General features: G+C 41.2%; 1 protein-coding gene across 2 annotated transcripts; it reads right to left on the bottom strand.

Moving 5' to 3' along the window:
• Positions 1-1,105: 1,105 nt before the first annotated feature.
• LOC112615961 (cytochrome c oxidase subunit 7B, mitochondrial) lies at positions 1,106-7,069 on the bottom strand. 2 transcript variants are annotated; one of them, XM_025372905.1, is made up of 3 exons: positions 6,908-7,069; positions 3,693-3,817; positions 1,106-1,307 (listed from the first exon to the last, which is right to left on the bottom strand). In XM_025372905.1, exons 1-3 carry the CDS (start codon positions 6,945-6,947, stop codon positions 1,230-1,232), a joined length of 243 nt encoding a protein of 80 aa, XP_025228690.1. In that variant the 5' UTR covers positions 6,948-7,069; the 3' UTR covers positions 1,106-1,229. The 2 variants fall into 2 exon arrangements, with proteins under 2 accessions (XP_025228690.1, XP_025228691.1); XM_025372906.1 differs by having other exon boundaries at positions 3,746-3,817; positions 6,908-7,051.
• Positions 7,070-10,496: the final 3,427 nt, after the last annotated feature.

Genomic DNA, 10,496 nt, shown 5'->3' on the forward strand with positions numbered 1-10,496 from the left:
CATGCCACTGCACTCCAACCTGGTGACAGAGCAAGACTCCGTCTCCAAAAAAAAAAAAAATTTTGAATATGCCAAAACAGCCAAGGAGCTAGCAGCTAGTCTTCAGACAGGCTAGGAGTTTCTTTTATAGGACCACTCCTCCCTTGGGTCTGGTGGCACTTCTAAGTTTTCTAGGCAGGAGTGAAAAGGAGTTAATGCCAATTCCAAGTATAAATACAAATGAGAGTCACATAGTAGTAGGCATAACCAAAATCCGGGCCAAATTTTTGGCTCAAAGGTGATCTACAATAGTTCTGTGATCAGTTATTTATAAACATAATTTCAGCTTACTATAAAGTTGACTTCCAGGTCAAAGGCAAATTTTCCTTTTACATTACCTCATAAAAGCCATTTAAGGGCTGGGTACCGTGGCTCACACCTGTAATCCTAGCACTTTGGGAGGCTGAGGCAGGCGGATCACCTGAGTTCAGAAGTTCGAAACCAGCCTGACCAATATGGCGAAACCTTGTCTCTACTAAAAATACAAAAATTGCCAGGCACGGTGGCTCAAGTCTGTAATCCCAGCACTTTGGGAGACCGAGGTGGGTGGATCACGAGGTCAGGAGTTCGAGACCAGCCTGACCAACATGGTGAAACCCCATCTCTACTAAAAATACAAAAATTAGCTGGGCCTGGTGGTGCATGCCTGTAATCTCAGCTACTCAGAAGGCTGAGACAGGAGAATCGCTTGAACCCGGGAGGTGGAGGTTGCAGGAGCCGAGATCACGCCATTGCACTCCAGCCTGGGCAACAGAGTGAGACTCCGTCTCAAAAATATACATATATATATATATATATATACACACACACAAAAATTAGCTGGGTGTGGTGGCATGCACCTGTAGTTCTGGCTACTCAGGAGGCTAAGACAGGAGAATCACTTGAACCCGGGAGGCAGAGGTCGCAGTGAGCCGAGATGGCGCCACTGCACTCCAGCCTGGGGGACAGAGTGTGACTTCGTCTCAAAAAACAAAAACCTATTTAAGAAGTTGCGCAGCATTTGACTTTAACGTAAAGGCTAAAGTGATCAAGCTTGGTTTCATTTACAAAGAAACAAAACCTACAATGAAGGTTTCAAATGTACTTTATTTCTTCAATAATGCCATATCTTAATGGGTACACAGTGCTATAATTTGGCATCAATTATGAGCTGTTTTTTAAACAATTCATTATTACACCAGCTGGGATGATTACTGATTTCTCCACTCCTTTGGGGTAACTCTGCCAACAGGGGACAGGTTCCATTCTATTCCAATTTGTGTTGCTACCTGTAAGAATTAAAATGCTGTCAGTTACATGCTTAAAACAGAGTATACTCTCCCTTAGAGACTATTTCTTGAAAATGACATATTCTGCTCTATAGGTTAAAAATACACAGAAACTCACCTGGGTAGATCTAATACCCTCCATATAGGCCAAACCTGATTGCTGTCCTAATTTTCTAGTGCAGTGCTGTTGTTCAATAGAACTTCTTGAGCTGAAGGAAATGTTCTAGATCTTCACTGTCCCAAACAGTAGTCCTAGCTACATGTGGTTACTGGTCACCTGGAATGTGACTAGTATCACTGAGGAAATGAATTTTTAAATTGTATTTAACTCAAATTTATACTTCATATTTCTATACTACCCACTCAAAACATTGATTCCCTCAACCACGACTACCTAATAACTGCTAGAGTGTTTTGTATTCTCTGTATCACTAAGGAATATTTCACCTCCAACAGCTCCTCTGATCAAACATTTGTTCAACATCTGTTTATCCTTCTAATTAAGGATACTTTTTTTTTTTTTGAGACAGTCTCGCTTTGTCACCCAGGCTAGAATGCAGTGGCACGATCTCGACTCACTGCAACCTCCACCCCCTCCAAGTTCAAGTGATTCTCCTGCCTCAGCCTCCCAAGTAGCTGGGATTACAGGCGCCCACCACCACGCCCGGCTACTTTTTGTATTTTTAGTAGAAACGGGGTTTCACCATGCTTGTACTAAACTCCTGACCTCAGGTGATCTACCTGCCAGGGCCTCCCAAAGTGCTGGGACTACAGGCGTGAGTTACCATGCCCAGCCTAGGCACACATCTTAATATTTGATTTCAGGAAAATCAAAACAAAAATTAAAAAGGCCTATTTATTTAAATAAAGATTATTACGGTAAGGGTTAATTTGTATCTTTTTAAACCAACTTATGTATTTATTAAGACTTCAGGCCGTGCACAGTGGCTCACACTTACAATCCCAGCACTTTGGGAAGCCAAGGCAGGCAGATCAAGAGGTCAGGAGATCGAGACCATCCTGGCTAACACGGTGAAACCCCATCTCTACTAAAAATACAAAAAATTAGCCAGGCGTGGTGGTGGGCGCCTGTAGTCCCAGCTACTCGGGAGGCTGAGGCAGGAGAATGGCATGAACCCAGGAGGCGGAACTTGCAGCGAGCCAAGATCACGTCACTACACTCCAGCCTGGGTGACAGAGCGAGACTCTGTCTCAAAAAAAAAAAAAAAAAGACTTCAGGACTCCTACTTTTTGCCAGTAAGTACAGTGACTGAAAAACAGATTGTTAAATATAAGATGTAAAGAAACTAAAATATAAAAAGTTATATTACATCTCATCTGTCAGGAATATTGTGCTAAGTTCTGAGCGCAAAATTTTAAAAGAAAAATTGTTAAGCGGAGTTGTCCACGAAGGTGATCCAAGGTAGTAAAAATCCTAGAAACCATGAACAAAAAAATTACTGATAAAACTAAGGATGTTTAATTTGAAAAAGAAAATTCAGGAGATATGATAGCAATTTTCTATTATCTGATGGCTGTTATATGGAAGTGGATCAGAATTTCTGTGTTGCAATGAACGATGGTTAGCATAGGAAAAAGGCAGATTTTTAACTCACCATACGATCCTTTTAACAGCCACACAAGGCTGGGCGCGGTGGCTCACACCTGTAATCCCAGCACTTTGGGAAGCTAAGGTGGGCGGATCACCTGAGGTCAGGAGTTCGAGACCAGCCTGACTAACATGGTGAAACCCCATCTCCACTGAAAATACAAAAATTAGCCGGGCATACTGGAGGGTGCCTGTAATCCCGCTAGTTGGGAGGCTGAGGCAGGAGAATCCCTTGAACCCAGGAGGCAGAGGATGCAGTGACCCGAGATCATGCCATTGCACTCCAGCCTAGGCAACAGAGCGAGACTCCGTCTCAAAAAATAAATAAAAATAAAAAACAAAACCAAAATTAGCCAGGTATGGTGGCGTGCGCCTGTAGTCCCAGCTACTCGGGAGCCTGAGGCAGAAGAATTGTTTGAACCAGGGAGGCAGAGGTTGCAGTGAGCCAAGATCGTACCACTGCACTCCAGCCTGGGGGACAGAGCGAGACTCCTTCTAAAAAAACAAACAAACAAACAAACAAAAAACAGCTACATAATATGGAAAGGGCTGCCTTGTGATCCAGTAAGCAATTTATTACCGGGAATGTTAAGAACAGAAGATGGATGAATGCTGCGGGAAAAAAACCTCTGTACTGGGTAGGTAATTAGATTACAGAATCTCTCAAGTCCCTCCTAACTAGAAATGTACACTACTATGTTAAGACACTTTGAATGCACAGACTAAATGAGAATGAAAAACATCTAAAATAGAAATTATTAATCAATAGTACTTACATATGTCCATGTAGCAATACAGAAAGTGGCTCCACCAGCTAATACAGCATTACCGTATTTGTCATGAAAATCAGGTGTACGTTTCTGGTGGCTCTGCCTTGCCATTGTTTGCTGAATGCTTCGAACTTACAGGAAAAAAAAATTACAGAAGCATATTATCAATTGTCAGGAAAAGAAAACATATATGATTGATACTGCCAATCAGGAAAGCCAAGGAAGTTAATTTTACAGTATTATGTAGTTCAATAAAATGTTAAAACGCATTGTAGCTATTAATCAAAGCAAAGCAGTGTACTTTGAAATGCATCAAAAAGAAGATGAATTGACAGATGGACAGATACGTGATAAAACATAGCAAAATGTTAACTGTAGAATCTTTGTGGTGGGTATATGGGTGTTCATACAATTCTTTCAACTTTTCTGTATGCCTCAGAGTTTTCATAATAGTATTGGGAAAAAAGCAAAGAACGAATGATGTCAGTAACATTCTCTACAAAGTGGTATTTACACAACCCCTGAAATTTTGGCTCCCATTGATTAATTTGAATACTTATGACTTAAATTTTCATTAAAGTTTACTAACAGAGCCCAACAACTTACAACATACAAGGGTGAATGAACTCAAATGAACTTCAAATTAAAGCACACTAAATGCTTATGATTGTAAAATTACTACAGTAACAAAAATACTCGCCAAAACTAGAGTAATCTTGATTTTTAAAAAATTAGTGGGCCGGGCACAGTGGCCCAGTAATCCCAGTACTTTCAGAGTAATCCCAATACTTTTGGAGGCCAAGGTAGGAGGATCGCTTGAGGCCAGGAGTTTCAGACCATGTGGGAAACACAGTGAGACTCTGTCTCTACAAAAAAATTGAAAATTAAAAATTAGCCCGGCATGGTGGTGCACGTACACCTGTAGTCCCAGCTACTCAGGAGGCTGTAGCTGGACGATGACTTGAGTCCAGGAGTTAGAGGATGCAGTGAGCTATGATCACACCACTACACTCCAGCCTGAGTAACAGAGCAATTCTCTGTCCCTAAAAATAAAAATGAGAAATGGGGTACATAAAAAAGTGTAAGACAGAGATTCTGTCCTCAAGTAACTTCCAGTCTAGAGGATTACACATGCAGATAAAAATCGGTATCGTACAAGGAAGCAGAATTAGCTAAGAAGTTAGTTTTTGAGCAGAATGATAAACTTTGCTGTTACTATTATACTAGTAGAAAGAGAACAAAAAAGTTTCCAAATGGATCCTGGAGGAACTAAAAAGGAGGGCTTCGGAAACAGACTGGAAAAAGCTTGTTTCTAGCTGTTTTTTTTTTTTTTTTTTTTCCTTCCTGTCCAATTTAAGTAGCAGGTCCTTATTGTTTTAAAGAGCCTCAAAAGGTACTTATATATAAATGAAAAGCTAGGGAGCCTGAGGCAGAAGAATTACTTAAACCTGGGAGGCTGAGATTGCAGTGAGCCGAGATTGAGCCACTGCACTCCAGCCTGGGCAACAAGAGCGAAACTTTGTCTCCAAAAAAAAAGAAATTGCAATGTTGCCCATTCACTAGCAATTAATATTTCTACGTGGTGCAATGGGTTACTTCAAGATAGTTATCTGACCATTATTGGATCTTCTAATTGTCTTACATAGCTTTCCCTTTTCATCTTTTAGTCACAATGGGATAGGCAAATTTACAAATATTTCACAATGTATTCTGCTCCAGAAAAGATAAGAAGTGGGCATGTGAATTCCACACTGAAAAAAAATAAAAAACATTTCCTGAGGTACAAGATGGCCCTATTTGCTCAAAAAGCAAAGAAATTAAGACTACCAAAAAATTCTGTAACATCTCATAACTTCAACACACTCATGTAACTCTGGTGGATTTCATTAGCCCTCTCCTCTGTGACAACTGTTTAATTACCATACATTGGTGATCTCATAAAATCCTCAACAACCCCATGAAATAGGTATTATTTACAATTTATAATTTAGGCATTATTTACAAATTACTTATTTTACAAAGAAGGAAACTGAGGTTGAGAAAGGCTAAATCATATGCCCACAGTAAAAGAGATAATAAATGCTACTTTTGGAATATGAAAATAGTCCAGCTAATATTTTGTAGTTATTTTCAAAGTTGCTTACGTGTTTAGAAGACAATCTAGTAATATCCTCCAATGATTCTGTTAAGTGAAAATCAAAAGATGGCTAAACAAACTAAATAGTAATTCAGGGTCACCTTCATTTTGTAACAACTGCCCACGTTACTGAAGGTCACCTTCTGCCCAAATCAAGTATGAAAATTAATTTGTTCTCCTCAGTCTACTGCATTTTCACTACATAATGCTGGTCTCAAAACTCCCTGTACCTGCCCAACCTTTTAATGAGAAAAAAAATGAACACGATTACTTTCAGGACAGCTAACATTGTTTTTTGTTTTTTGTTTTTTTTCCCCGAGACGGAGTCCCGCTCTTGTTGCCCAGGCTGGAGTGCAGTGGCAGTCTTGGCTCACTGCAACCTCCGCCTCCCGGGTTCAAGCGATTCTCTTGCCTCAGCCTCCCAGATAGCTGGGATTGACAGGCGCCCGCCACCACGCCGGGCTAATTTTTGTATTTTTAGTAGAAATAGGGCTTCACCATGTTGGTCAGGCTGGTCTCGAACTCCTGACCTCAGGTGATCCGCCCGCCTCGGCCTCCCAAAGTTCTGGGATTACAAGCGTGAGCCACCGCGCCTGGCCAGCTAACATTGTTAATCCACAAATAACTTCAAAGCTGCATCGATACCATTTAGGTTGTTTCCCTGCAATTAAACCATGTGAAGAGCTAGATTTACAGTTTCCGTCTATTGCAGTAATAGGAATTGGAGAAGATATTCTTCTATACAGGGTTAGGAGTAAACATATCCCCAAAGCTAAAATGTAGGACATCACTTAAGGAACGAGGTGTCTACCAAGAGTGTCCTTCCCTGAAATCATAGGTTACTGAAGAATTAAAAAGCAGAGCTAGACTATCACTCCGATAACACAAAGAGAACAGGAAACCGAAACAGAAAGACTGGGTGATAAAGCCAATGCTAACGACATCATCCCAATAACTTGGGACAAGATGGGAGACAGCATTCAGGATTAGAAGGCCGAGATGTTGGTAGAGGGAAAGGATACGAGGCTGCGAGGATAAATTGATATAAGGTTGTTGTAAATGATTTGTCATAATTTTTGCTCACCTTGGAGACGATTTAGTGCGTTTTTGACCAAGGGAAACATCGTGAAGGTGAAGCTAGAACTGCGACAATGGAGCTGCTGCTTTGGTGCAAATTCGCTTCAGGTACCCTTGAAGAGAGCTGAAAAACAAAATGGCTTTCAGCCGGGATTCTTAATGACATTTGGTGCAATCTCGCGAGATCTGTAAAACCTATAGTAATTGCAAGCCTTTTTACCGCGAAGAAAAAAATGGCCTTTTGGGAAATGTAGTTTCCGGCTTTATAAAATGACGTACGGTGGGTGGTGGTCAATGAAGAATGAAAGAACTCCTCTAAGCTACGTTTAGAGCTCTATAGAGGGCAGCCGAGACACTGATCTTCGGCGGAATCATTTAAGAAACTAGGTTCAAAATGGTGTTAAAGTTCCACAAGCTTCGGTTTGGTATCTCCACACTAGCTCTTTCTTCTTTCTGTTCCTCCAAAACTTCCTTTACTTCTGTCATATTTTTTTTTGTCTGCTATTACTACTATACTAATTGGCTTAGCTTTTAGTTTTCAAATAACTTCAAGTTTAGAGAAAAGTTGCAAGAATAGTAAAAACTATTGTAATATGTAGATAAATATGTGATAAAACAAATTTAGAAAGCTATTGGCCGGGCGCGGTGGCTCACGCCTGTAATCCCAGCACTTTGAGAGGCCAAGGTGGGCGGATCACGAGGTCAGGAGTTCAAGACCAGCCTGGCCACGATGGTGAAACCCCCGTCTCTACTAAAAATACAAAAATTAGCCAAGCGTGGTGGCGCGCGCCTGTCGTCCCAGCTACTCAGGAGGCTGAGGCAGAATAATCGCTTGAACCCAGGAGGCGGAGGTTGCAGTGAGCCGCGATTGTGCCACTGGACTCCAGCCTGGGCGACAGAGCGAGACTCCGTCTCAAAAAAAAAAAAAAGAAAAGAAAAGAAAGCTGTTAGGCCGGGCGCGGTGGCTCACGCCTGTAATCCCAGCACTTTGGGAGGCCGAGGTGGGTGGATCACGAGGTCAGGAGTCGAGACCATCCTGGCCAACATGGTGAAACCCCGTCTCTACTAAAAATACAAACAATTAGCTGGGCGTGGTGGCGTGTGCTTGTAATCCCAGCTACTCTGTAGGCTGAGGCGGCAGAATCGCTTGAACCAGGAAGTCGGAGGTTGCAGTGAGCTGAGATCGCATCACTGCACTCCAGTCTGGCAACAGAGCAAGATTCCGTCTCAAAAAAAAAAAAAAAAAAAAAAGAAAAGAAAAAGAAAGAAAGAAGCAAAAGAAAAGACTACATGGCAAAACCCCTTCTCTACTAATACACAAAAACATTAGCTGGGCGTGGTGGCACACGCTAGTAATCCCAGCTACTCGGGAGGCTGAGGCATGAGACTTGCTTGAACCAGGGAGGCGGAGGTTAGGGTGAGCCAAGATCGCACCGCTGCACTCTAGCCTGAGACCTGTCTCAAAACAAAAAGCAAAATACATACAGTTCAGTGGCATTAATGGCATTCACATTGTTGTGCAACTATCACCATTATCCATCTCTCTAAGACTTTTTCATCTTGTAAAACTAAATGATTTGATAATACATTTTGACTATTGAAAATATTAACATTATTCCAAAAGTCAAAACTAAACAGGCTAGTGTACTTAGAGAAGTGTCATTCCCTCCCAACTGTTGCATTCCATTTCCACCAATTCCTATGGGTAACCAATTTCATTACTTTCTGGTTTATCTTTCATGTGTTTCCTTTTGCAAAAATAGGCAAATACCTGTATGTTTTCTTATTTCTCTATTTTATACAAATGTAGCATAAAAATCCACTATCGTTTTACATGTCTTCCTCATTCCTTTTTTACAGCTGCAAAATCTGTGGTGTATATGTGCTATAGTATATTCAATCAATCTCCTATGTTGGAACATTTAGGTAGTTTCAAGAATATTTCAGTTTCAATAGTGCTGAAATGAGTAACTTTGTGCACACATATTTTCACATTGCTGGATGTATCTCTCCAAGGTAGGTTACTAGAAGTGGGATTGCTGGATTAAAGCATAAATATATGTGTAGTTATGTTAGATATCGCCAAATTATAGATGTAACATTTTGCCTTCCCTCCAGCAATGTATTAATATAAAGGGTGCCTGTCTCCCCACAGCCTTGCTAATAGCATGTAGTGTCAAGCTTTTGGATTTTTGTCAATATGATAGGTAAGATATCCCTTTTAAACTTTAAAATTTTTATTTTTAAAACATACACACAGTAAAATTCACTTTTTAGTGTACAGTTCTATGCGTTTTGACAAATGCATACAATTATGTCACCACCACCACAATTAAGGACAGAATAGTTCTAGCATCATAAAAACACCCTTGTTTGACCTCTTTGTAATCAACCCCTTTCCCTAAACCTAGCCCCTGGCAGTCACTAATCTGTTCTATGTACCAATGAGTTTGCCTTTTCCAGAATGTCATATGTCATATAAATTGAATCACACAGTTTGTCTCAGTGTACTTTTATTTTGCATTTTCTTTTTGTGTGTGTGTATATATACGGAGTTTCACTCTTGTTGCCCAGGCTGGAGTGTGATAACACGATTTCAGCTCACTGCAACCGCCGCCTCCGGGGTTCAAGTGAGTCTTCTGCCTCAGCCTCCTATGTAGCTGGGATTACAGGCCTGCGCCACCATGGCCGGCTAATTTTTATATTTTTAGTAGAGACAGGGGTTTTGCCATGTTGGTCAGGCTGGTCTCGAACTCCCGACCTCAGGTGATCCACCCACCTCGGCCTCCCAAAATGCTGGGATTACAGGCATGAGCCACCGCACCCGGCCTGCGTTTTCTTAATATAAGTTTCCATAAATAATTTAATTTTTTTCACATCTCTACTTCACATCTCTTCACTTAAGAACCAGCTATTTTTCTTTCCATCCCATCTCCTTGTCTCTCCAACATACTGAAATTAATTTCCTGTTTTTTTTTTTCCAGTAGCGCCTAAAATAATAGTCATATAATATTTTCCACACCATCAAAATGAATCCAAATTGCAGGCAGATTGATTTTATCTTGTTGGTGTTTTTCTTCTTTACAACCTTACTTTTGCACCCATCCCCCAAACAAAATAATGAATAAAAGGAAGGAATTTGCTGTCTGTACCCTGCAATTAAAGTCCTTGTTGGTGCTTTAAATAGTGAAGTCAAGGAGTTTAACTGATTTTAAAAAAAATAAAAATAAAAATGCAGCCGGCCGGCGCGGTAGCTCACGCCTGTAATCCCAGAACTTTGGGAGGCCGAGGCGGGCAGATCACCTGAGGTCAGGAGTTCGAGACCAGCCTGCCCCAACATGGCGAAACCCCGTCTCTACTAAAATACGAAAAATTAGCCGGGCGTGATGGTGGGCGCCTGTAATCCCAGCTACTCGGGAGGCTGAGGCAGGAGAATCGCTTGAATCCGGGAGGAGGAGGTTGCAGTGAGCCGAGATCGTGCCACTGCACTCCAGCCTTGGCTACAAGAGCGAAATTCCATCTCAAAAAAAGCCATAAATAAAAACTTTTTTTTTTTTTTTTTTTTTTTGACGGAGTCTCGCTCTGTCGCCCAGGCT

Source organism: Theropithecus gelada, chromosome X, assembly GCF_003255815.1.
Source record: "Theropithecus gelada isolate Dixy chromosome X, Tgel_1.0, whole genome shotgun sequence".
NCBI lineage: Eukaryota > Metazoa > Chordata > Mammalia > Primates > Cercopithecidae > Theropithecus > Theropithecus gelada.

Coding starts and splice junctions, on each gene's coding strand:
- LOC112615961 (XM_025372905.1), bottom strand. CDS start 6,947: ATGTTTCCCTTGGTCAAAAACGCACTAAATCGTCTCCAAG. Junction 3,818..6,907: donor CGCACTAAATCGTCTCCAAG/GTGAGCAAAAAT, acceptor TTTTCCTGTAAG/TTCGAAGCATTCAGCAAACA. Junction 1,308..3,692: donor GTATTGCTACATGGACATAT/GTAAGTACTATT, acceptor TAATTCTTACAG/GTAGCAACACAAATTGGAAT.